General features: G+C 54.5%; 2 protein-coding genes across 7 annotated transcripts in view; one reads left to right on the plus strand and one right to left on the minus strand.

Annotated features, from left to right (window-relative positions):
- Positions 1–1655: 1655 nt before the first annotated feature.
- KIF7 (kinesin family member 7) lies at positions 1656–23528 on the plus strand. 5 transcript variants are annotated; one of them, XM_007990356.3, is made up of 19 exons: positions 1656–1977; positions 4076–4427; positions 7413–7613; positions 7986–8379; positions 8579–9098; positions 9636–9752; positions 10310–10537; positions 11348–11481; positions 11925–12040; positions 12210–12362; positions 14971–15173; positions 17542–17739; positions 18152–18277; positions 18422–18598; positions 19719–19934; positions 20946–21152; positions 21863–22061; positions 22342–22488; positions 22704–23528. In XM_007990356.3, exons 2-19 carry the CDS (start codon positions 4100–4102, stop codon positions 23069–23071), a joined length of 4032 nt encoding a protein of 1343 aa, XP_007988547.3. In that variant the 5' UTR covers positions 1656–1977; positions 4076–4099; the 3' UTR covers positions 23072–23528. The 5 variants fall into 5 exon arrangements, with proteins under 5 accessions (XP_007988547.3, XP_007988549.3, XP_007988551.3 ...); XM_007990358.3 differs by having other exon boundaries at positions 12213–12362; XM_007990360.3 differs by having other exon boundaries at positions 11351–11481.
- Positions 23475–25269, minus strand: part of TICRR (TOPBP1 interacting checkpoint and replication regulator) — a 54293-nt gene continuing 52498 nt past the window's right edge. For both annotated transcript variants that reach the window (XM_037987699.2, XM_037987698.2), the window contains exon 22: positions 23475–24502. In XM_037987699.2, coding sequence (XP_037843627.2) covers positions 24372–24502 — 131 coding nt within the window. In that variant the 3' untranslated portion in view covers positions 23475–24371. The remainder of the gene's footprint in view (positions 24503–25269) is intronic.

Here is a 25269-nt window from a genome sequence, read left to right on the forward strand (position 1 = left end):
TTTCTCTACAATTTAATTACTGTAATTGTAATTAGAATTGTACCTCTCTCTCTCTTTTTTTTTTTTTTTGAGACAGGGTCTCGCTGTCTCACGCAGGTTGGAGTGCAGTGGCACCATCTTGGCTCACTGCAACCTCTACCTCCCAGGCTTAAGCCAATGTATCTTCCTGCCTTAACCTCCGGAGTAGCTGGGACTATAGGCCCATGCCACCATGCCTGCCTAGTTTTTGCATTTTTTGTGGAAACAGCTTTGCCCTATTGCCCAGGCTGGTCTCAAACTCTTGGGCTGAAGGGATCTGCCTGCCTCAGCCTCCCAGAGTGATGGGTTTACAGGCGTGAGCCATCTTGCCTGGCCCAGAATTGTACCTCTTAAAACATGATGTTTCATTAATCATCATCACCTTTTATTACATTTTACACACATGAAGATCCAAGTTCAGTTTTCAGCTTCTTCACATTTTCAGGGTCTAAAATGATTCTCTTTGGGTATCACAGCGGCAGGCTGCTCTGTGTTGTTCTTGTTCAGGACCCCAACTGATTTAGAATATTTGGGACCAACGGTGTCATTCTACAGCATGTCAGAGAACACTGGGGTTTCATGTGCTCTTTCCAATTGCTTGAGGTTTTAGTTTCTCCTTAATTGAATTATCTATTGGAGGAAATGGCACAGCTCCTGGCATCTGACAGATAGATGCTTGGTACCTGAATCATGGTCCTTTGTGATACATGAATCAGCTGGCCAGTCTCTCCTCTATGAAGCTTCGAGGATGTGGTTGTGGAGATTGTGGATGACTTCCCTATATCCACGCTGTCTCACACGGGTATTGCAAGCCAATCACGGTAGTTCCATCCCCTTGACAGCGATTAGTTTGCCAGTGAACAGGCCTAAGCTGTGTGGTACATGGAATGGGAAGGAAATCAGCTCGGAGGGCTCTTGATCCAAAGGGCATGCCTCGCCACACACTGCTGTCTTCTTCCTCTGGACATTTTCTGTCTGAAGGTGATGCCAAAAAAAAAAAAAGTTAAAAAGGCCAGCTCCTTGGTAATGTTGCCACTGACTCAACCTGCCCAGGAGCCCTCATCCCTCTGGGTTTCACTGTTCCCCAAGATAACAAATGACCTTATCGTTCAAGCCACTTCAAATTGTGGTTTCTGTTACTGGAGGCTGAGGGTTTCCTAATATAGATTTATCTGAAGAGCCTGGCAATTTCTATAGCCTTTAATTATGTTGCCTGTCTATGCCAGGTAATCTTCTATATACATAATAAAATATCACTAGAAACGACACTGGAGTTTACTTTTTCTAATGGCATTTTAAGTGACAAATATGTTTTCAGATTTTAAAATTCACCCATTCACGGTGCTTCCAGTGCAAACAATGGATCAGAGGTGAAGACAACAACCATCTCTTTGAGGCTGCCGGCTGCCGTGGACACCGCCAGATCACCTCTCCTGCCCCTCCTGGTGCCAAATTTCCCTTGACAATGAGTGTAAGATGGAACTCAATTTTAGAAATACTAAAATGTGAGAAAACGACAGTCTCAGAACTGAGAAAACTTTTTGAAACGTGGGGAGATGGAGGTTTCTGCTGGCTTTGTGAGTGGCGTGCAGGGGGCGTGGTTTGGGACTGGGAGTGGAAAACAGAGACGGGGGACGAAGGTGACTCGGGGCTGAGGACAGGATGGTCTGGAGTTCAGTTTGGAGACACATTCTAGAAAATAAGTCGATGCCATCATGAGGATGCTTCACACTCTCCAGGCCTGGGCCCTCCGCATGGGCCCCGCCCGCCCTGTCTGCGGGCCGACTCCGCGACGCCACCCGGCTCGCGCCTCCGCCCCCGAGAGCCCCGGCGGGCGGAGTTGCGGGTGAGCGGAGGGCTGGTTTGGGGGGCGGGGGTCCCGATGACGGCATCGGAGCGCGCCGCAGTGGGGATCGAAGCCTGACTGCCTGGCCCGGGACGGCGCTCGCACCCAGGCAGGTGAGTGTGGGCCCGAGAGCGGGTTAGAGGCGAGGACCGGGTGGGTGGAGGGAGGCGCGCGCTCCCTCCTCGCGCAGGCCTAGGCCTGGTGGCCCTGGGATCCGGCACGCCTGGGAGACCTGAGCCGGCATGAGGAGCCCAGCACCCTGGCTCCCCAGCCTCCTGGAAGCTCTTCCTTGGACTGGCCGGCGCCCTCTTCCCGACATCTGGGGGCTGACGCCGGCATCCCGGGCCTGCAAGGGGGTGCGAGGGCCGAGGCCGCGTGAGTCGGGTCCCCATTTGTAATCACTTCTTCCAACTTTCCGGGAGCTCGGTCCCGCGCCCCGCCGCCTCCAGCCCCGGCTGCCCTACCCTAGCTCCGGATTGCGCCTGCGGGGATGTCAGAGCGCCTTCGGAGCGGTAGCGCTGTGCGGAGAGCAGGGGCGCGCGGTAGCCGGGACTGCACCGGGCTCGGAATGCTCACGCGGAGGAGGGGTGCGCGAAGGCCCCCACGGTGTTGCGAGGCAGAGTTTACCGCTGTGTGCCCAGGATCGGGCGCCCAATAGGGGCCGGGTGATTGAATTAATGAGAGGTTACTGTGCTGAGAGAGAGGTTAAAGGGTAAAGAATGAAGTGCCGGGGTGGCGGTGGGGGTGAAGAACGCTGTAGGAGGAGGGAGGGCGGGGAAAATTCCTTGGATGAAGATTATCCATCACTATTTATTGGGCAGCGTGGGACCTTGTGCTGGGCGCTGGTGATGAAGTGCAAAGTGGACCCAGAGGGTCCCCGCCTTCCAGCTCCTGGTCTGGGAGGTGGGGGAGAGAAGCGGGTAGTAACCTGCAGTTGCACTAGAGTGGTCATGGGCGGGTGGAACAGCACTGGGGGTTGTGTGCGTGTCGTGGTGGGGTCACAGAGAAGGGGAGCTTCCGTGGCTGCTTGAAGAAGAAGGTGCCTGCAGCCTTAGCTGGGAGGGATGAGGAGGCTTGGGTAACACCTAGCCGTTGCAGGCAGAGAGAGGCGGCAAGGAAAGGCCTGGGGTGTGGGAGGTGAGTAATCCAGGGAGGCAGGGCCTGATTTAAGCCTTGTCTTTTTTTTTTTTTTTTTTTTTTTCCCTTAATATTTTGAATCCCAAGGCAGTGGAGAGCCTTTTTTTTGGAGAGTTGAGGTTAGGCAGGGAGTGAAATAATTGCATTTGCATTTTGAGAGATGCCCCTGAGGTGCAGTGGCTGATGCCTGTAATCACCGCACTTTGGGAGGATCCCTTGAGCCCAGGAGTTCAAGACCAGCCTGGACAACATAGCTAGACTGTCTCTACAAAATAATAATAATAATAATAATAAAAATTAGCCAGGTACGTGTCTGTGGTCCCAGCTACTTTGAAGGCTGAGGTGGGAGGATCACTTGAACCTGGGAAGTCTTGGCTGCAGTAAGCAGTCATCATGCCACTGTACTCCAGTCTGGGTGAAAGAGAGAGACCCTGTCTCAAGAAGAAAAAGAAAGCTGTCCCTGGCTACCCTGCGGGAGGGGACAGGGAGACTGAGACCAGGGGAAGGCTGCTCAAAGTCATCCTGGCACAGTGTCAGTGGCCAGGACTAGGGCTTTGGCAACAGAATGGGAAGGAGCAGGTGAACCTGCGAGATATTTAGGAGATGTATTTGGCAGGATTTGGTGGTGAGAGCTTGGTCTTGAAGGATCTGTTGACTTTTTTGAAGAAGGCGGGGCAGGGGATGTGGGTGACTTGACAAAGACAGAGATTGTGGTAAACCCAGTGGGTGTTAGGGACAGGAGTTCCCTGGTGCGGTGTGGTGCCGTGTGTGTGCGTTATTCTAGGAGATTGGGCCATAGGGAAGAACGCAGCTGAAACACTGGAGTGCAGGAGTTAGGGCCTCATTTCGCCAGTGCTGGGAGCCATGACGTGTTACTTAGGGGGATTATATACGTCATGACCCTTGCAATTTTTGAGCACCAGGTTGGACACGGGGATGTTCTGAACTTTGACCACCCTCCCCCCAATCCCTCCAAGGTCAGGAGCTGCAGGGTCTGGCTCAAGTCCCCTGCAGGGTGAGTCTAGCTCCTGGAGTACAAGTGCTGATGGCCAGGGCTTCTTTCTCTCTCCACAGGGCCGAGAGCAGTCCTCCCTCAGCATGGGGCTGGAGGCCCAGAGGCTGCCAGGGCCTGAGGAGGCCCCAGTGCGGGTTGCCCTGCGAGTTCGACCACTGCTGCCCAAGGAACTGCTGCACGGGCATCAGAGCTGCCTGCAGGTGGAGCCAGGGCTTGGCCGCATCACCCTGGGCCGTGACCGACACTTTGGCTTCCACGTGGTGCTGGCCGAGGATGCCGGGCAGGAGGCCGTGTACCAGGCCTGTGTTCAGCCCCTCCTTGAGGCCTTCTTCGAGGGCTTCAATGCCACCGTCTTTGCCTATGGTCAGACGGGCTCAGGGAAGACATACACCATGGGGGAGGCCAGTGTGGGTGAGTGACCCTGCTCGGGGCCTTTGCCCACTTTAAGGAGCCTTAGTTCCTTCCTGGATTTCTGCCCCTGTCCTCTTGCTGCCTGTCCCTGTGAAAGGTGGGGATGCTGGGGGAGGAAGAGTTGATTTCCTAGACAGAGATCTGTGGCCCAGGCTGGGACCAGCCATGTGTGTGGGGTAGGCAGGGCAGGAAGGAAGAGTCATTGGAGGTGAGTGGCCTTCTCACCTCCATAGAGATGGCGCCATGCTGCCTGGCTCTGGGGACCTCAGCAGAGGAAGGGTACAGGAAGGTGGCATGTCTCTGGAGGTTGTCAGGCTGGCTAGGGAAGGTCAGGAATCTGTGTTCTAGCTGGAGCAGTTGGGAACGGGGGCCGTGTGTCCTGGAAGAGGCATGCTTTGGATGCTGCACAGCAGGGCTGCAAGGTGCTTCAGCCAGGCTCTGGAGCAGTTTCGAGAAAGATCCTTTGGGCCAACTGAAGGAAGTGTCCCGTTTTAAGTAACACAAGCTGCTTTCTCTCAGGTTACTGCCTTGCTCTGCTCCCTTCACTATAACAGAATACCATAGACTGGGTGGCTCCTCAACAGAAATGTATTCCTCACAGTTCTGGAGGCTGGAAAGTTTAAGATGAAGGCACCAGCAGATTGAAGGGCCGTCTTCCTCACAGACAGCCACCTTCTTTCTCTAAACTCACATGGTAGAACACAGAAGGGGTCACTCTCAGCTCTCTTTTACAAGGGAACTAATCCCATTTATGAGGGCTCTCCCCACCCACTTCCCAAAGGCCCCACCTCCATCATATTGGGGGTGAGGATTTCTACATGAGAATTTTGGGGAGCATAAACAAATCCAGACCATAGCAGTTACAGAAACATACTTTGTCGTAAAAAAAATTAGGAAAATACAGCAAAACACATGCACGAAATAAAAGGTACTTGATAATTGCCTTTCAGAAATCCCCTGCCCTGTTAGCATTCCAGTTTGTCTGGGAAAATTATTTTACTTTTCAAAAATGGGATTATATTATACACATTCTTTTGTGTCCTGTTTGATTTTCTTAACAATGTATCATTGGCCAGGCGTGGTGGCTCGCACCTGTAATCCCAGCACTTTGGGAGGTAGAGGCGGGTGGATCACCGGAGGTCAGGAGTTTGAGACCAGCCTAGCCAACATGGCAAAACCCCGTCTCTACTAAAAATACAAAAACTGAGCAGGGCATGGTGGCTCATGCCTGTAATCCTAGCACTTTGGGAGGCTGAAGCGGGTGGATCATGAGGTCAGGAGATCGAGACCATCCTGGCCAACATGGTGAAACCCCGTCTCTACTAAAATACAAAAAATTAGCTGGGCGTGGTGGTGCATGCCTATAGTCCCAGCTACTCAGGAGGCTGAGGCAGGAGAATCGCTTGAACCTGGGAGGCGGAGGTTGCAGTGAGCCGAGATCTCGCCACTGCACTCCAGCCTGGTGACAGAGCAAGACTCCGTCGCAAAAACAAAAAAACAAAAAACAAAACTGGCCAGGCATGGTGGTGGGGGTCTGTAATCCCAGCTACTCAGGAGGCTGAGGCAGGAGAATTGCTTGAACCCAGGAGATAGAACTTGCAGTGAGCCAAGTTTGCTTCACTGCATTCCAGCCTGGGCGACAGAGCGAGACTCCATTTCAAAAACGCAACAACAAAAAAATAATGTATCATGAACATTTCTCTGTATTATTAAATATTCTTCAATCTAAATTTTTAGGCCAGGCACACAGGCTCACACTTGTAATCCCAGCACTTTGGGAGGCTGAGGTGGGAGGATTGCTTGGGCACAGGAGTTGGGAGACCAGCCTGGGCAACACAGCAAGACCCTGTTTCTTTTTTTTTTTTTTTTTTTTTTTTTTTTTGAGATGGAGTCTGGCTCTGTCACCCAGGCTGGAGTGCAGTGGCCGGATCTCTGCTCACCGCAAGCTCCGCCTCCCGGGTTTACGCCATTCTCCTGCCTCAGCCTCCCGAGTAGCTGGGACTACAGGTGCCGCCACCTCGCCCGGCTAGTTTTTTGTACTTTTTAGTAGAGACGGGGTTTCACCGTATTAGCCAGGATGGTCTCGATCTCCTGACCTCGTGATCCGCCCGTCTCGGCCTCCCAAAGTGCTGGGATTACAGGCTTGAGCCACCGCGCCCGGCTCTGTTTCTTAAAAAAAAAAAAAAATCCAACTTTTTAATGGGCTACCTGGCATTCCATTGTGAATATAAAATAGTTGGTTGGGTACGGTGGCTCATGCCTGTAATCCCAGCACTTTGGGAGGCCGAGGCCAGCAGATCACAAGGTCAGGAGTTCGAGACCAGCCTGGCCAACATGGTGAAACACTGTCTCTACTAAAAATATAAAAATTAGCTGGGCATGGTGGCAGATGCCTGTAATCCCAGCTACTCAGGAGACTAAGGCAGGAGAATCTCTTGAAACCGGAAGGTGGAGGTTGCAGTAAGCTGAGATCACGCCACTGCACTCCAACTTGGGCAACAAGAGCAAAACTCTGTCTCAAAAAAAAAAGATGATTTGGCCAGATCTCCTGTTTGATCTTCAAATGGACACTTAGGATGTTTGCATTTTTTGAAGTCATGAGGAAGAGTGCTGTTCTGAACTTCCTCTGATTATTTCCTTGGGATAAATTTAGGAGGCCCTTTAGATAACGGCATGGATTAGGAGTAATCAAGGCAAGGTTATTTGATAATCTGTTGAGGATGCAGTGAAGGGGATGCTTACATCATGAAAGGGGTTGATTGAATCAGGAGAGGTTGCTTCCAACTCTTAAATTTTATATTTCTGCCTGACCACACTGGAGCATGGCCTAGCTCAGGCCACCTGTCCCATCCTGGCCTTGGCCACTGTCTTCTCCATCCGAGAGCACCATCCTCCAGCTCTGGCAGGGGCCTATGAGCTTGCGGGCCTGGGGGACTTGGGCCATGTCCGGCTGAAGTGGCAGGAGGCCCTGCGGTGTCTCCCCAGCCTCCCTCCTCGAGGATGAGCAGGGCATTGTCCCGAGGGCCATGGCCGAGGCCTTCAAGCTCATCGATGAGAATGACCTGCTTGACTGTCTGGTGCATGTGTCCTATCTGGAAGTGTACAAGGAGGAGTTCCGGGACCTGCTCGAGGTGGGCACTGCCAGCCGTGACATCCAGCTCCGGGAAGATGAGCATGGGAATGTTGGTGAGGAACTCCTGGGTCCTGCACTGATGGAGAGGGGTTTAGGGAGGCTTCACCTGCTTGGAGTGGGGTGCTTACCTGTCTGGGAATGGCAACTCCTCATGGAAAACCCAAGCCCTGGGAGGTTTTGCTCTAGCTTCCTGTCTCCAATGAGTTCAGTACTGCTTCTATACCCAGAGTGAGAGGCACTGAGGTGGGCCAGTGGGAAGCCAGAGCCCCTCAAGCCCGAACTAGGAAGGGCAGTACCCTGTGGGCGTGGGGAGGGAGTGGTGGGTCAGGAAGGGCAAGTTTGGGGCTAGTTCTGCTCTGCCTGCCCTCCTGGCTGGTCAGTCTGGCGGCCCCTGCCCTGGGGCTCACGGCCTTCTGTGCCCGCAGTGCTGTGCGGGGTGAAGGAGGTGGACGTGGAGGGCCTGGACGAGGTGCTGAGCCTCCTGGAGATGGGCAACGCGGCGCGGCACACGGGAGCCACGCACCTCAACCGCCTGTCTAGCCGCTCACACACTGTCTTCACTGTGACCCTGGAGCAGCGTGGGCGCATCCCCAGCCGCCTGCCCCGCCCCGCCCAGGGCCAGCTGCTCGTCTCCAAGTTCCACTTCGTGGACCTGGCGGGCTCAGAGAGGGTGCTCAAGACGGGCAGCACCGGCGAGCGGCTCAAGGAGAGCATCCAGATCAACAGCAGCCTCCTGGCGCTGGGCAACGTCATCAGCGCCCTGGGGGACCCTCAGCGCCGGGGCAGCCACATCCCCTACCGGGACTCCAAGATCACCCGGTGAGCTGCCCCCTGGCTCCTGTGTGGCCTGGGGGCCGGGGAGGCGGGGAGTGTCACGCCACTGGGGGTGGAAGCCCAGGTATTCCCAGGTCTCCTCCCACGGGGAGCCGTGCCAGGAGCCAGCCGGTCCTGGGTCTGGCCCGCGGGCCCTGGGCCTGGCGTGTCAGGGCCTCTGAGAGCCTCCCCCTCGCGCCCTCAGAATCCTCAAAGACTCGCTGGGTGGGAATGCCAAGACGGTGATGATCGCTTGCGTCAGCCCTTCCTCCTCCGACTTCGACGAGACCCTCAACACCCTCAACTACGCCAGCCGCGCCCAGAACATCCGCAACCGCGCCACGGTCAACTGGCGGCCCGAGGCCGAGCGGCCACCTGAAGAGGCGGTGAGCGGCGCGCGGGGGCCGCCACGGCACCGCTCCGAAACCCGCATCATCCACCGCGGCCGGCGCGCCCCGGGCCCAGCCACCGCCTCCGCTGGGGCCGCCATGCGCCTGGACGCCGAGTGCGCGCGCTACCGAGCCTGCACCGACGCCGCCTACAACCTCCTGCGTGAGCTGCAGGCCGAGCCCGGGCTGCCCGGCGCCACCGCCCGCAAGGTGCGCGACTGGCTGTGCGTGGTCGAGGGTGAGCGCAGCGCCCTGAGCTCTGCCTCCGGGCCCGACAGCGGCATCGAGAGCGCCTCCGTCGAGGGCCAGGCGGCGCAGGGGGCCGGCGGGCGAAAGGTGACCAAGGGACAGGTTGTGGTTGTGGGCAGGGGGGAGTGGTGGAGAGGAAGGAAGAGGGTCTTCAGACAGCAGCTGTGCTCCTGCCTCCTGCCCGTTGGCAGGGCACATTAGGGATTCGGTCACTTCTGCTGATTACCGTGTTCACTTCCTTAACTTTACAGTGCCTCAGGTCTCCAGCTGTAAAATAGGGACAACCGTAGGACTTCCTCTGTCTCTTAGTGGGGATGTTGTAAGGGCTGAGGGTGTCACATGTGGCTAGCATGCTGGTGAAGACGCAGTAAATTGTTCCTAATAATAGTGGTGATATTATTAATACAAATACGATGGATAATTACAAGAGATGACCCAAATGGCTTGCAGAGGGCACCCAGGCCAGCTGGCGTCTGGGGTGCCCTCCCCACCAGTGGGTCTGGAGTTCCCACTGCAGGCAGGGCTTGGAAGAGTAGGTTGGAAGCAGGGCTAGATAAGAAGAGGCCGGGTGTCCAGCTCGCCCTGTCAATCCCCGCCTCTGAAGCCCCTCTCCTTGCCCTATAGGAGGATGAGGGGGCGCAGCAGCTGCTGACCCTGCAGAACCAGGTGGCGCGGCTGGAGGAGGAGAACCGAGACTTTCTGGCTGCGCTGGAGGACGCCATGGAGCAGTACAAACTGCAGGTGCGGCGCCCGCTTCACAGTGCAGGGAAGGCTCCCCAGAGGAGGGTGGAGGGAAGGCAGAGCTGAGTTTCTCAGGATGGGAGGGAGTTAGGGTGGGATACTGCGGGGTAGGGGTGTAGAGTTAGGAGGTGCACATGAGCGAAAGTGTGGAGGTGAGCATCACAACAGCGCAGGTGGGTGTGCAGGACTGCCAGGCAGGGCAACTTTGCTGGGTAGTGTGAGCTTGCACGAAAGAGGGGACTGCAGGGGCAACAGCGGGGGACCTTGGAACCTGGCGTAACCAGGTCAGCATTGCTCCTCGCGCCCTCTGGTGGCGGCGGTTGGAGGTGGCGGTCTGGCAGGATAGGAGTGTGATGGGACCTGAGGGGTGAGTTTGAGTCTGAACTCCTACAGAGTTGTTGGGGTCGGGGGAGGAGGAAAGGAAGGAGAGGAGTATTTGACCCTCCTCAGTTTTAGCCCAGAGGTGGTAGAGTGGCCTCAGACCTGTTCCTCAGTTTCCTACACTCCTGCCTGTTGGGGCATTCATGCCCCCTCGGCACCTGGACTATGTCTTGCAGAGCGACCGGCTGCGTGAGCAGCAAGAGGAGATGGTGGAACTGCGGCTGCGGTTAGAGCTAGTGCGGCCTGGCTGGGGGTGCCCGGGGCTCCTGAATGGCCTGCCTCCCAGGTCCTTTGTGCCTCGACCTCATACAGCCCCCCTGGGGGGTGCCCACGACCATGTGCTGGGCATGGTGCCCCCTGCATGCTTCCCTGGAGATGAAGTTGGCTCTGAGCAGAGGGGAGAGGTGAGAAGAGGGCGAGGCTGGGTGTCAGTGGGCCCAGCTGGACTGGTCAAGCTCGGGGCAGAGGAAGGGGGCACTGGGGCATGTGTCCACCACTCATGTTTTCATGGGACTGGCTGTGAGATGTGAGAGGCTGCTTTCAGATGTCCCCAGAGGAAGAGCCAAGATTTGAATGACTCTGGGCCTCTCAGAAGGGTCCAGTGGCATCGGGCATCCCTGGGGTAGCTGAAGGTCACTTGGAATGAGGAGGGGTGACAGAGGGGGTTCTGGCTTCCGGCACCAGGTGGAAACCTTGCACACTTCTGCAGACAGAGAGCTCATCACCTTTCAGACCACTTGCTCTGTCTTTGGATGGCTCTCTTTGCAAGTTCACTTTTCCACGTGGCGAGCCTTATTTGGACAAAGGTTACTCCTGCTCTGCCTGAAAGTTCTGGGTCTTCTGGGGCTTTTAGGCCTGGATCATCTCAGCTCTCAAAGCTGGGGGTTGGCAGAAGTCTCGTGTTCACCCATCACTCTGGCAGGGAATTGTTGGTGAGATAGGACTTGGGTGCAGATGACCTGTACACAAGGTAGAAAGGGCAGATTGTCACCTGAGGAGTACCAGGTATCATGGGAGCCAAAGCAGGCGGGAGGGGAGGGGAGGGAGGAAGCTTTCACCCCAACTTGAGATTCAGAAGGCTGTCAGAGGGGTCATTTGGGCTGGATCATGAAGGTAAGGCAGGGCTTGAGGAGGCAGAGATGTGAGGAGGGCAGGCAAGGCGGGGTATACCGCAGGGACGATGACTTGGAATGGGAAATGGCTCACTCCCCTAGCAGGTGACAAATGGCAGGGAGGCTGGAGTTGAGTTGCTGACTGAGGTGAACAGGCTGGGAAGTGGCTCTTCAGCTGCTTCGGAGGAGGAAGAGGAGGAGGAGGAGCTGCCCAGGCGGACCTTACACCTACGCAGGTGAGTGGGACCCATTGCCCCCACCTGACAAGGGGCTGATCAGGGCCCAGGGCTAGGCAGGCTGGGGGTCCCACCATCTCCTCTCCTGACAGCAGTGGGAAAGCCTCTGGGTCCTAGGGTGCCCTCATGTTGCCCTGGCCAGCCCTTGGGGGAGAGCTGTGGGCTCTGAGCCTAAAGGTCTCACCGGAGTGAGTGTGATACAGGGTGGGCCCAGGCCTCCTGACTTCAGCCTCCAGGATGGCCTTCTGTGCCCCCCAGCTGCCCTGTACCTCCTAAAACTCTGCCCCTAGACTCCTGATTCTGCCAGACTCACATCCTGGGTTTATATCGACCCTGGGAGATGCTTCCATCCTGGTGGCCTCTCTTCCTCCCTCCAGGCCTGGGGGTGGCTAGGCTGGGGCAGGGGTTGGGGAGGAGCACGGCCTTCTTCTTCTGTCCTCCAGAAATGGGATCAGCAACTGCAGCCAGAGGGCGGGGGCCCGCCCAGGGACTCTGCCAGAGAGGAAGGGCCCAGAGCTTTGCCTTGAAGAGTTGGATGCAGCCATCCCAGGGTCCAGAGGTAAGCTGGGTGGGGTGCACAGAGGGCCTCCTCCCCATTGCCCCTCCACAGTCCTGGGCCAGCCACCTTGGGACAGTCCACCCACCCTCCCTGGCAGCCCCTGCCCTCCACTCCTCTGTCTCCCCCACTGTCAGTTGGGGCAGCGACCTTGACAGGCTGCCTGTTGCAGCAGTTGGTGGGAGCAAGGCCCGGGTTCAGGCCTGCCAGGTCCCCTCTGCCACGGCCTCAGAGTGGCGGCTGGCCCAGGCCCAGCAGAAGATCCGGGAGCTGGCTATCAACATCCGCATGAAGGAGGAGCTCATTGGCGAGCTGGTCCGCACAGGTGAGGGGTGGGCCTCAGGTGGGCCTCCCACCCGAGGGGGACTTCTCATCGTTACTTCTGCACTGTTCTAGAGGGATTTCAACAATGAGGTGGTTAGGAGCGGGGGCCGGATGGCCTAGGTTTGATACTCAGCCCAGCCTCTTCCAGCTGTGTGACCCTGAACAAGTAGCATAACCCCTCCGTGCCTCAGTTTTTTTATCTCTAAAATGGGGATAGTCATTGTACCTATTGAATAGGGGTGTTGTGAGGGTGAAGGGAGTTAATTCAGGTGAAGTGCTTAGAATAGCTCTTAGTAAGCAGTACTTCTTTTTTTCTTTTTCTTTTTCTTTTCTTGTTTTGAGACAGAGTTTCGCTCTGGTCGCCCAGGCTGGAGTGCAATGGTGTGATCCCAGCTCACTGCAACCTCTGCCTCCCAGGTTCAAGCCATTCTCCTGCCTCAGCCTCCCGAGTAGCTGGGATTACAGGCGCCCACCGCCACGCCCAGCTAATTTTTAAATTTTTAACTTATTTTTAGTTGAGATGGGGTTTTACCATGGTGGCCAGGCTGGTCTCGAACTCCTGACCTCCCAAAGTGCTGGGATTACAGGCATGAGCCACTACACCCAGCACTTCTTCTTTATCAAGTGGCTGCAATGTTTCAGCCATTGTGCTGGGCAAAGTATCTCTCAGTCCTGGGGAGCACACAGTGAGTGTCATGGAGGACTGAGTGTCTCCAAATTGTGTTATGTCTATTACTGGTGATATGAGTGAAGGAGGGGACAGGGGGTAATTTTAGGCGGTGGCCAGTTGAGCGTTTTTATTTTAATAGTTAATGAATTTGTTACCAAATTCATCATAAATATTTTCAACCAGACATGAGACGAGTACTGTGGGTCCCATATACCCATCCTCCAGATTTAGTAGTTACTAAGATTTTTCCACATTTGTTTTACCTCTCCCTTTTTTCTTTGCTGAATATTTTGAAGGACATGCCAGACTTCATGTCCTTTCTTCCCTATACCTCCCAGTGTGCTGCTTTAAAAATATGAACTTTTTTTTTTTAACCTAACTGTAATACCATCAGCACACCTAATGAAACTAATGTCCCCCCTTTTTTTTTTTTCTGAGACGGAGTCTCACTCTGTCGCCAAGCTGGAGTGCAGTGGCATGTCTTGGCTCACTTGCAACCTCTGCCTCCCGAGTTCAAGTGATTCTCCTGCCTCAGCCTCCCGAGTAGCTGGGACTACAGGTGTGCGCCAACACAACCAGCTAATTTTTGTATTTTTAGTAGAGATGGGGTTTCATCATGTTGGCCAGGATGGTCTCGATCTCTTGACCTCGTGATCCGCCCACCTCAGCCTCCCAAAGTGCTGGGATTACAGGCATGAACCACCGCGCCTGGCACTAATGTCCTCTTAATGACCAGAACATAAGCACATTCTCTCCATTATCAGCAGTGTCTGTTTATAGCTGGATTGCTTGAATCAGGCTCCAAACTTGTTCCACATACACATCATACAGTCATCACTTGGTGTCTATGTGGGACTGGTTCCAGGACCCCGTGAATGCCAAAATCTGTGGATGCTCAAAAAGGGTTTAGTAAATAATATGGTATAGTATTTACAGTAACTGACCCACATCTTCCTTTAAATCACTTTAAAGGAAGTGATTTAAATCATCTCTAGATTTTGTATAATACCTAATACAATGTAAAAGCTGTGTAAATAGTTGTTATACTGTATTGTTTAGGGAATGATGACAAGAAAAATCTATACATGGTCAGTACAGATGCAGCCATTTATTTAGAAAAATATAATTTCCAACCATGGTTGGTTGAACCCATGGATGTGGAACCCACAGATGCAGAGGGCCAACTATATTTGTTTCTGAGGTCTCTGACGTCTCCCTTCTCTCAGTCATCCTGTGAAATGTCCCAAATCCCACGTTTGGGGTTTGTCTGTTCGCTTTTTTTGTGCTGTAATTTAGCTCATTCTTTTGTCCTCCAGATTTCCTGGAAATGAAAGTTAGTTCTAGAGGCTCAATTATATACAGGTTCAGGTTATATATTTATTTTAGAATGCATTTGGTAAAAATAAAACTAATTAATGTGTAATTTCCTTGGGTCGCTGCAGTGGATGAGGCTCATTTAAAAGGTGAGTTGAGGCTGGGCGCGGTGGCTCACGCCTGTAATCCCAGGACTTTGGGAGGCCAAGGCGGGTGGATCACCTGCGGTCAGGAGTTCGAGACCAGCCTGGCCAACGTGGTGAAACCCCATCTCTACTAAGAATACAAAATTAGTCAGGTGTGGTGGCGTGTGCCTGTAATCCCACCTACTTGGGAGACTGAGGCAGCAGAATCACTTGAATCCAGGAGGTGGAGGTTACAGTGAGCCGAGATTACACCGTTGCACTCCAGCCTGGGCAAAAAGAGCAAAACTCTGTCTCAATAAATAAATAAATCAGAGTTGATTTGAAGAAAAATATTAAGTAAGCCGTGGTACTGGTGGTACAAAGGCTTGGTGAAACCCACGCAGATGTCCAAGGGCTGGGAAACCTCCCAGGGGGACAAACAGCTTGCCCTCTTGGTGGAGCAGGGCTGCCTGTGCTGACACAGTCCTGCTTTCTTCCAGGAAAGGCAGCTCAGGCCCTGAACCGCCAGCACAGCCAGCGTATCCGGGAGCTGGAGCAGGAGGCAGAGCGGGTGCGGGCTGAGCTGAGCGAAGGCCAGAGGCAGCTGCAGGAGCTCGAGGGCAAGGAGCCCCAGGATGCTGGCGAGCGGTCTCGGCTCCAGGAGTTCCGCAGGAGGGTCGCTGCAGCCCAGAGCCAGGTGCAGGTCAGTCTCAGGGCCTCAGGGTGGGGTGCTGGGGTGACTCCTGCCTCCTAGGCTGCGATCCTTGGGACCAGGACATGTGGGCTCCGAGGTCCAAGTTCACTGTGGAACCTTGTGCTCCAGCCCTGGCCCCCCAGGGTGAGTCTGGTATTGTGTAGAAGCCGGAGGTCCACCCGGCTTTACACATAGTAGAGGCAGGGGGGCAGGTCCTGCCTGAAGACTCCCTGGGAGACCAACCAGAGGGTGAAAGGTGGACATCTAAAGAAACCTACCCTGTAGCATGCAGTTCTGTGTCCCCCAGTCCCCCTTCCAGCTCTCCATTCGCTTACCCCTCCATCCCATACTGCCTTGTCTGTCTACCCGTTGGTCCATGTGTCCGTCAAACCCATGCATCGGTTTAGTCTTTCTCTGAGACAGAGTCTCACTCTGTTGTCCAGGCTGGAATACAGGGCCACCATCCTGGCTCACGGCAACCTCCGCCTCCTGGGTTCAAGTGATTCTCCTGTCTCAGCCTCCTGAGTAGCTGGGATTACAGGCATATGACACCGTGCCCAGCTGATGTTGTATTTTTAGTAGAGACGGGGTTTCACCATGTTAGCCAGACTGGTCTTGAACTCCTGACGTCAGGTGATCTGCCCACCTGGGCCTCCCAAAGTGCTGGGATTATAGGTATGAGCCACCGAGTCTAGCTGATTTAGCCTTTTATCAGTGGATCGACCACCTGTCCATTTATCCGCAGGTATATTTCCATCCCCTTTTGTTAATTCATGCATTCTCTGTCTGTTTTAGTTTGCTACAGCTGCCATAGCAAAATTCTATAGACTAGGGGGATTTAGACAACAGAAGTTTACTTTCTCCCAGCTCTGGAGGCTGTCAGTCCGAGGTCAAGGTGTCCACAGGTCTGGTTTCCCCTGAGGCCTCACTCCTTGGCGTGCAGACGGCCACCTCCTGGCTGTGTCTTTACATGGCCTTTCCCCTGTCTGCTTGCAGCCCTGGTATCTCTTCCTCTTCTCATGAGGACCCTGGTCATATTGGATTAGGGCCCACTCTAATTAATCCACTCTAATTAATTAGTCTAATGTCCTCATTTAAACTAATCGCCTCTCTAAAGACCTTCTTTCCAAACATAGTCATTTTCTGAGGTGCTGGGGGTTAGGGCTTTCATATAGGAATTTTGGGGAAACACAATGCAGCCCATAATGGTCTCCATCCTATTTTTTTTATTTTTTATTTTTTGAGACCAAGTCTCACTCTGTTGCCCAGGCTGGGAGTACAGTGGTGCAATCTCAGCTTACTGCAACCTCCGCCTCCTGGATTCAAGTGATCTTTGTGCCTCAGACTCCTGAGTAGCTGAGACTACAGGCGGGTGCCACCACACCTGGCTAATTTTTGTATTTTCTTTTTTTTAGTAGAGACAGTGTTTCGCCATGTTGGCCAGGCTCGTCTTGAACTCCTGACCTCAGGTGATCCACTTGTCTTGGCCTCCCAAAAGTTCTGGGATTACAGGCATGAGCCACTGTGCCTGGTCTATCCTATTTTTTTACCTTCATATGATCTTGCCCACCTAGCCATCTGTCCCTCCCACCCTTCCATCCATCCATCCTTGCAGGTGCCCACCCATCATTCATTCCTTATTTTCTCAGTTCAAATGTCCAAGAGACAGTATCATGGAGTGGTTGAGAGCGTGGGCTTTGAATCCCAGTTATACCACTTCCTAGCTATGTGTCCTTGGTCAAGTTTCCTAACTTCTCTGCCTCAGTTTTCTAATCTGTAAAATAGGGATAATTATAATTACACTTTTTGTAGGCTCGTTAGGATCATTTAACATACACAGAGCTCTTAGTATGGTGCCTGGTGCATGGTGAATGTCATAGTATTTACCATTATTAGTATTCTGTTATTATTATTATTTTTTGAGGCAGAGTCTCGCTGTGTCGCCCAGGCTGGAGTGCAGTGGCACGATCTCAGCTCACTGCAACCTCTGCCTCCTGGGTTCAAGTGATTCTCCTGTCTGAGCCTCCTGAGTAGCTGGGATTAGAGGCTCCCACCACCACGCCCAGCTAATTTTTGTATTTTTAGTAGAGATAGGGTTTCACTATGTTGGCCAGGTTGGTCTCAAACTCCTGACCTTAAGTAATCCACCCGCCTCAGCCTCCCAAAGTGCTGGGATACAGACATGAGCCACCACACCCGGCCTTTGTTGTTATTATTGGTCTATCACCCACCTATCCGTTTGCCCTCTATCTGTCCCTCTGTCCATTTATGAGTCCTTTGGTCCTGCCTGCCCTTGTTGAGTGCCCAGCTCAACAAGCACTATGGCAGGCTTGCAGTAGCCCTGTGCATGGCCCAGTGAAGACTGTGTGGGTCCCAGGTGCTGAAGGAGAAGAAGCAGGCTACGGAGCGGCTGGTGTCACTGTCGGCCCAGAGTGAGAAGCGACTGCAGGAGCTCGAGCGGAACGTGCAGCTCATGCGGCAGCAGCAGGGACAACTGCAGAGGCGGCTTCGCGAGGAGACAGAGCAGAAGCGGCGCCTGGAGGCAGAGATGAGCAAGCGGCAGCACCGCGTCAAGGTCAGGCTCACGGCAGGGCAGGGACCCTCTGTCCAGGCCAGTAGGCTGAGCTGGTGGCCCAGCCAGGGGAGCCCAGGTAGGGTTTGCCACCCACAGCTACGTGACCTTAGAAAGCAGGTCACTTAGCCTGAGTCTGTTTTTTCATCTGAAAATGCGGAGTGTTACAGGAAACTCAAGGCCAGGGTGAGACTTCAGTGAGATGAGGTATATGAAGTGACTGGCACAGGCTTATTTCTAAGTGTTTGTGTCTATTTGCCAGTCTCCAGGGAGACTTGTGTGGGATGGGTCTGGGGGACGCTCCACAGGGCCGTCTTGGGAGTGGGCAGGCCTCCTGGGGGCTTTGGGATCGGTGGCAGGCTCTGGTAAGATGCTGGCACCATAAACAGCCCTGCCCACTGAGCTCCTCACCCAGGAGCTGGAGCTGAAGCATGAGCAGCAGCAGAAGATCCTGAAGATTAAGACGGAAGAGATCGCGGCCTTTCAGAGGAAGAGGCGCAGTGGCAGCAACGGCTCTGTGGTCAGCCTGGAGCAGCAGCAGGTGGGGCCAGGCTTCGTCCGCACCCAGGGCTCCCCTGGGGGCTGGCTGGTGGGTGCACCTTTCTCCCCAGTGAACCTTGAGTGGCAGCTGACAAAGCCAGAGGTGGGCCCTGAGTTCCCTCCCTCCCTCGCTACTTTTCCTTAGAAGATTGAGGAGCAGAAGAAATGGCTGGACCAGGAGATGGAGAAGGTGCTACAGCAGCGGCGGGCACTGGAGGAGCTTGGGGAGGAGCTCCACAAGCGGGAGGCCATCCTGGCCAAGAAGGAGGCCCTGATGCAGGAGAAGACAGGGCTGGAAAGCAAGCGCCTGAGGTCCAGCCAGGTGAGGCCCTGCCAGTAGAGATCCTGCCAGGTGAGGTCCAGTGAAGTGAGGTCCAGCCAGGACAGATCTTGCCAGGTGAGTTCCTGCCAAGTAAGTTTCTGCCAGGTGAGGTCTAGCAAAGTGAGGTCCCTCCAAGTGATAAACCTGCCAGGTGAAGTCCTGCCAGGTGATGTCCCTGCCAGGTGAGGTCTAGACAGGCGAGGTTCTTCTAGGTGGTATCTCTGCCAGGTAAGTTCCAGACAGAGAAAGCTCTGTCCTGCTGGGTTGTCCTGTGCCTCCCCATGAGCCGTAGGGCTTCAGGATATTTATGACATGGTTACAGATGTATGCGTAGAAGAACCTCTTTTAAGTGTCCCTCCCCCAGTTCATTTCACTCATTAACCCCCTACTCAGGGCCTGTGCAGGAAGAATGAGGAGGTACAGGTATTGGAAGGTGGTAGAACCAAGTAGAAAGAGACTTCTTCGCCTGGCATCATTACTCCATCTAGAACAGGAAGGTCAGCTTCTGAACCACAGCATCCTCTTCTGTCAGATGGGATCATAACGTCACCATGACGGCTGCAGGGGGATGGCAGTCACTGATGCAGGGCCTGTTCCAGTACAGGGGCTTGGGCCAGACGCCCGGTGTCCCAGGCCTGCAGAGGCCAGGAGCCTTGCTCCTGCCAGCACGCATCTCTCTGATGTCCAGGAGGATCCAGGGTGCTACTGGATGATCCATAACTTCCCTCGGCCAGGAGAGCCCTCACTTCCTCCTGCATCTGGCTCCCAGAAAAGCCTTTGGGGCTTGGCCAATTCCTATCACTGTCCAGTCCGGTCATCTCAGTGACAGGTCATTCCTCCCACCCTTACCCATTGCCCCTTCTTGCCAGGAGGGCCACGTCCCTCTGGTCCTTATCCTCCTCTCACCATCTCTGAGTGCCCCTCTGGGAATGCTCTGGTCCCGTTAGCCCCACCTCCTGGAGCTTCTGTGAACTAAGTCTGGTCTCCCTGCTGAGCAGAACATTTGGAGTGTTGGTTTCTTGAGGGAAGGACCCAGCTCCTCCTTAGCATCTGGCCCTTTCTGTCACCCTGTGAGGACAGTGCCTGTTCCTTCTCTAATCCCTGGCAATTCTGCCCCCAGGCCCTCAATGAGGATATCGTGCGAGTGTCCAGCCGGCTGGAGCACCTGGAGAAGGAACTGTCCGAGAAGAGCGGGCAGCTGCGGCAGGGCAGCGCACAGAGCCAGCAGCAGATCCGCAGGGAGATCGACAGCCTGCGCCAGGAGAAGGACTCGCTGCTTAAGCAGCGCCTGGAGATCGACAGCAAGCTGAGGCAGGGGAGCCTGCTGTCCCCCGAGGTACCCTGCGGCCCCCTGGCTCAGCCCCTCAGCCTCTGCCTCTGGCTACCATCATCTGCCTGTCTGCTCTCCTCAGTCCCTGCTCCAGCCCTCTGCGGGTGCTGGGCCTTGCTGTGAGCGGACCCAAGTTTGCACTGTTAGGTGGAGGTGGGGGCTGGGGAGGGCTGGCCTGGCCCTTCTGCCCCTGCTTTGGCCTCATTGGCTGGAACACAGGGGCCAGGCCGTGATGATCCCTCAGCTCCCTTCTGGCTGGAGCCCCGACTCTTGTGCTGCATTCGAGTACCTGCCCGCACGTCTTGGCTTTGTGTGTGGATAGAGTGTCAGGAGCATACTCAGTGTACCTCATGCCCACACATCTGTGTTCCCTGAGCAGAGAGAAGGCCTATGTGACTACAGTCATGTGCTGTGTGACATTTTGGTGAATAACAGACAGCTAATACACTGGTGCTCCCAGAAAATTATAATACTGCATTTTTACTGTGCATTTTCTATGTTTAGATACACAAATACTCACCACGGTTAACAACTGCCTACAGTATTCAGTACAGTCACATGCTCTCTAGGCTTGTGGCCTAGGTGTGTGGTGGGCTATACCATCTAGGTTTGTGTGAGTACATTCTGATGTTTGCATGATGTCGAAAACACCTAATGATGCATTTCTTAGAATGTATCCCCATCTGTAGAAGCTTACCCAGCAGACACCGTGGTGCCTCCATGGCTGTCCCAACCATGCCTTTTGTTTGGTTAGGGTGCTCTGAGCTTCCTGAATGTAGATCATTCACAGGGGCTTGCAGTTGAGCAGGCTGCCTCTGAGCAGTGGCCCCAGCTGACCCTGGGGTCAGGGCTGTGACAGTGAGCAGGGGGCACCTCTCGATGCGCTGACTCTGCCCTTGGGACGAGGGGACCCTTAAGGCCCAGTTGTGGCTACGTGTTGGCTGTTGCGTGTCTGCCCAGGACTTCAGCGTTCAGGCAGTGGGTGCTGTTCCTCCATGCATGCCCCTGTCCCTGCAGGAGGAGCGGACGCTGTTCCAGTTGGATGAGGCCATCGAGGCCCTGGATGCCGCCATTGAGTATAAGAATGAGGCCATCACATGCCGCCAGCGGGTGCTTCGGGCCTCAGCCTCGTTGCTGTCCCAGTGCGAGATGAACCTCATGGCCAAGCTCAGCTACCTCTCATCCTCAGAGACCAGAGCCCTCCTCTGCAAGTATTTTGACAAGGTGGGCCACCAGCCTATGGCCCCCACCTCCTCCTCCTGCGGCACGGTGGGGAGCTGTCTCATGGCAGCTGCTCCAGCGGATATCCTGTTTCCTCCCAGACTGGGGGACAGAATCAGGACCAACTCATCTCCAGGGCCGCCTGACTTTAAAGCCTATTTTACTTGTGAAACAGACCCAGTTTCCTACCCTGCCACTTCTGCTTTGATTGGCTCACCTCAGGGTAGTCCATGGCCACAATAGTGGCTCTCAGTAGGGGATGTTTTTGCCCTTTGGTGACATTTGGCCATGGCTGGAGATACTTTTGGTTGTCATAGTGGTGGGGGTGGAGGCCAGGGATGTTACTGAACATCCTGTAACACACAGGACAGGCCCCCACAACCAAGAATTATCTGGTCCCAGATGTCCATAGTGCTGAGGTTGGTCTAGATGAAATCCCACAGCTTGAGGCTCTGCCAGCTCCGTGGTGTGTGGTTAGGAAAGGGTTGGTGGCAAGAGACAGCAGATAAGGTGAGAGCCAGCTCTGATCGTTGGAAGATAACTAGAGCACTGTTGAGAAGGTGTCTGAGGCTAAGTCTTGGTTCAGCAGGGAAGACCCTGGTGATTTCTTAGTGCTGTGGTGGCAAGTGTGCCAACACTGTGTCTGTGGTTGAGGATTAGCCAGATGAAGAGGGGTCATGGTGAGGGCTGAGCCTGGCTGGGTCTTGGGACAGGTGGTGACGCTCCGAGAGGAGCAGCACCAGCAGCAGATTGCCTTCTCGGAACTGGAGATGCAGCTGGAGGAGCAGCAGAGGCTGGTGTACTGGCTGGAGGTGGCCCTGGAGCGGCAGCGCCTGGAGATGGACCGCCAGCTGACCCTGCAGCAGAAGGAGCACGAGCAGAACATGCAGCTGCTCCTGCAGCAGAGTCGAGGTGAGCAGCCCCAGCCTACCGCTCACAGCCCCGGCCCAAGGCTCACAACCCCGCCCCCTCCATCCCCACCTCTCCCCCTGGCCCCCGTCCTCCTGCGCCCCCCCCCGCCCCCTCCTCCCCTTCCCCTCGCCTCGTCTCCCCCCAGCCTCTGGGGCTCACAGCCACCCCCACAGCCCTGGTGGCCAGGCCCCCACCCCACGCACAGCCCCCGCCCCCACAGCCCTGGCCGCCTACCCACCTGCAGGCCCTCAGCACCCTCTCCTCCGCCCTTCCACTCTAGACCACCTCAGTGAAGGGTTAGCAGACAGCAGGAGGCAGTATGAGGCCCGGATTCAAGCTCTGGAGAAGGATCTGGGCCGCTACATGTGGATAAACCAGGAACTGAAACAGAAACTCGGCGGTGTGAACACTGTAGGCCACAGCAGGGGTAACTCCTCGTCGCCATCACTGAGCCCTGCCCCACCGCACTCTGAAGTCAGGCCTGTCCCCTTTCTTTGGGGAAAGCTTAGAGACCACTCTCCCTTGAGCCTTTATTGGCTCAATTCACAGGTTGCTTATTGTGCTGGGGCACTTGGGAGCTAGGGCTTCGGGAAGGTGCTGCCACCTCTGTTTCTGATGAGGACATGTTATTCTCCATGACAGGCGGGGAGAAGAGGAGCCTGTGCTCGGAGGGCAGACAGGCTCCTGGAAATGAAGATGAGCTCCACCCGGCACCCGAGCTTCTCTGGCTGTACCCCCTCACTGAGGGGGCCCCCCGCACCCGGGAGGAGACGCGGGACTTGGTCCACGCTCCCTTACCCTTGACCTGGAAACGCTCGAGCCTGTGTGGCGAGGAGCAGGGATCCCCCGAGGAACTGAGGCAGCGGGAGGGGGCCGAGCCCCTGGTGGGGCGGGTGCTTCCTGTGGGTGAGGCAGGCCTGCCCTGGAACTTTGGGCCTTTGTCCAAGCCTCGGCGGGAACTGCGACGAGCCAGCCCGGGGATGATTGATGTCCGGAAAAACCCCCTGTAAGCCCTCGGGGCAGACCCTGCCTTGGAGGGAGACCTGATCCTGCTGAAAGGGGCAGCTGCCTGTTTTGCTTCTGTGAAGGACAGTCCTTACTGCGCACCCTAAATCCAGGCCCTCATCTCGACACTCATTGGGATCAACAAATTTGGGTCATGGCCCAAAAGAACTGGACCCTCATTATAAAAAATATGCAAATTCCCACCACTTACTTCCTTAAAGCTGTGGTACCCAATTGCTGCCTGCCTTGTGTCTTGCTCGAGTCTCAGGACAATTCTGGTTTCAGGCGTAAATGGATGTGCTTGTAGTTCTGTGGTTTGGCCAAGAATCATCATGAAAGGGTTGGTGGCAACCAGGTTGTGGTTTAAATGGTCTTATGTATATAGGGGAAACTGGGAGACGTAGCACATTTTTAGGATCTTAAAAAAACATTTAATAAAATCTCTGAAGGGAGAAATGGGAAGTTTTCACTTAGAGTTTGATTTACAAGACAATAGAAGGAATCAGATTTGGGAACACAATAGGCTTGAATGCTTTCTGGAGATAGAGTTCAGAGTCAGCCGGACCCCTGGCCAGGACCCGGCAGCAGGCTGGTCCAGCGGGTCTGTGGGGCACTCTCGGTGGAAATGGCGAGCCAGGTGATGGTCTCCCCAGGAGTGGGCAATGGGCGAGGCCTGTGCCATGAACTGGCTGACTCTTGGACAGTCCTTGAAATGTGGCTGCTCCAGAAGCCACTCGAGCTGGACCAAGGTCACAGTTAACCTCAGGCCCAACATTAAACATAAACGTACTGAGTGCTCAATCACTAGAGATGATTTTATTGTTACACAGGGAAGGCAAAAAACAGCTTCTGCTACCCAATACACTCTTCAGTTTCACATATATGGCTTCACAGTTTACAATGCGCTGCCTGTGTTGCAGCAGCTCGGCCTTATAGCAGCTCAAGGGACCCCAGGGAGGGCTCCTTTCTCCATTTGCATAAATGAGGCAGAGTGGCCCCCTGACTTGCCAAGGCCATGATTGGGGTGGAGCTGGAATGAGATTCCTTGTCTGGCTTCCTGACTCCCAGGCTGCCTGAGTTATAGCACCAACTACATTGCCATCCACCTCCTGCAACTTCCCCAACAAGGGGCAGGGCCAGGAGATGGATTGGATCCATGAGGGGAATTAGAAAACCCTAAGGCATTCTAATGGCAATCTGAACACTGACCATGGCAAAAGAGGCTTGGGACCAGGCCTCCAACTTCTTTATACCCATAGGGTCCTGGCTGACTCCTTCATCTTTTGGGCTCAGTAGTGTTTGTGGCTATAAGTCCTCCAGCCAGGTTCCCAAGAGCTTCTTCCGTGTGTAAGTTCTGCTGATGGGGCGCCTCCTGAAGAATGCGCGACTGAAAGGAGAGTCTTCTACAGTGGAGGGAAGTACATCCACATCCTCATCTAGAAGAAGGTAGAAAGGCTTAGCAGGCAGGAGTCACTGAGGACCGAATCAAAAAAATGGGCTTAAATTGCAGAGGGTTCACACAAAAACAGACTTTAAGAAAATCAGCACTGCTTGGAGGTTCACTCGTCCTGCAGAAATGGTACCTACACTTTTTAGAAGGCTCCTGCCTTTAATAGCTATGCACTGTGCTGGCAGCAAGAAGCAGCTCTGAAAATGCAAAGTACCTGTGGTTTGAATTCCCTCAGGTTAATATTCTGTACATTCTTTCTAGGTCTCAGATCTCTGGGGTTATGCTGTTTTGCATGATTTATACCATGGTCTTGAGGGAACTGAACCACGGAAGGTCCCCTCCTCCTGCACTCCCCCTTTGATTCTAGCAGCAGAAAGCAACATTGCTAACCAGGGCAGTTAACAGGCCAAATCCTGTTCTTTTGGGAATAGGATTTGGAAGGGGAAGGGGAATCCTAGAGTCTGAAGGCTGATTATAACTACAGTCAGTACTGTGTCCCACCGAATGTACAGAACATGGGGATAAACCCGCTGTGGGGAACTAGCTCTAAACAGGCCTATCACTCATGCTGCTCAGAACACCTTCCCGTTCAGATTCTTAGACTACAGATGAGCAGTATGTTGCGGCAAGCCCACAACTATCACCATCTTCAAGAGGACCAAGGAATTTTAGTAGGATTTTGAGGGGGCTTCTGTTCACATGCACACAAGTTCTAATGTGGAGTTTCTCTGGAAAGGGCACACATGACACTGT

This window comes from Chlorocebus sabaeus, chromosome 29 (genome assembly GCF_047675955.1).
Source record: "Chlorocebus sabaeus isolate Y175 chromosome 29, mChlSab1.0.hap1, whole genome shotgun sequence".
Lineage (NCBI taxonomy): Eukaryota > Metazoa > Chordata > Mammalia > Primates > Cercopithecidae > Chlorocebus > Chlorocebus sabaeus.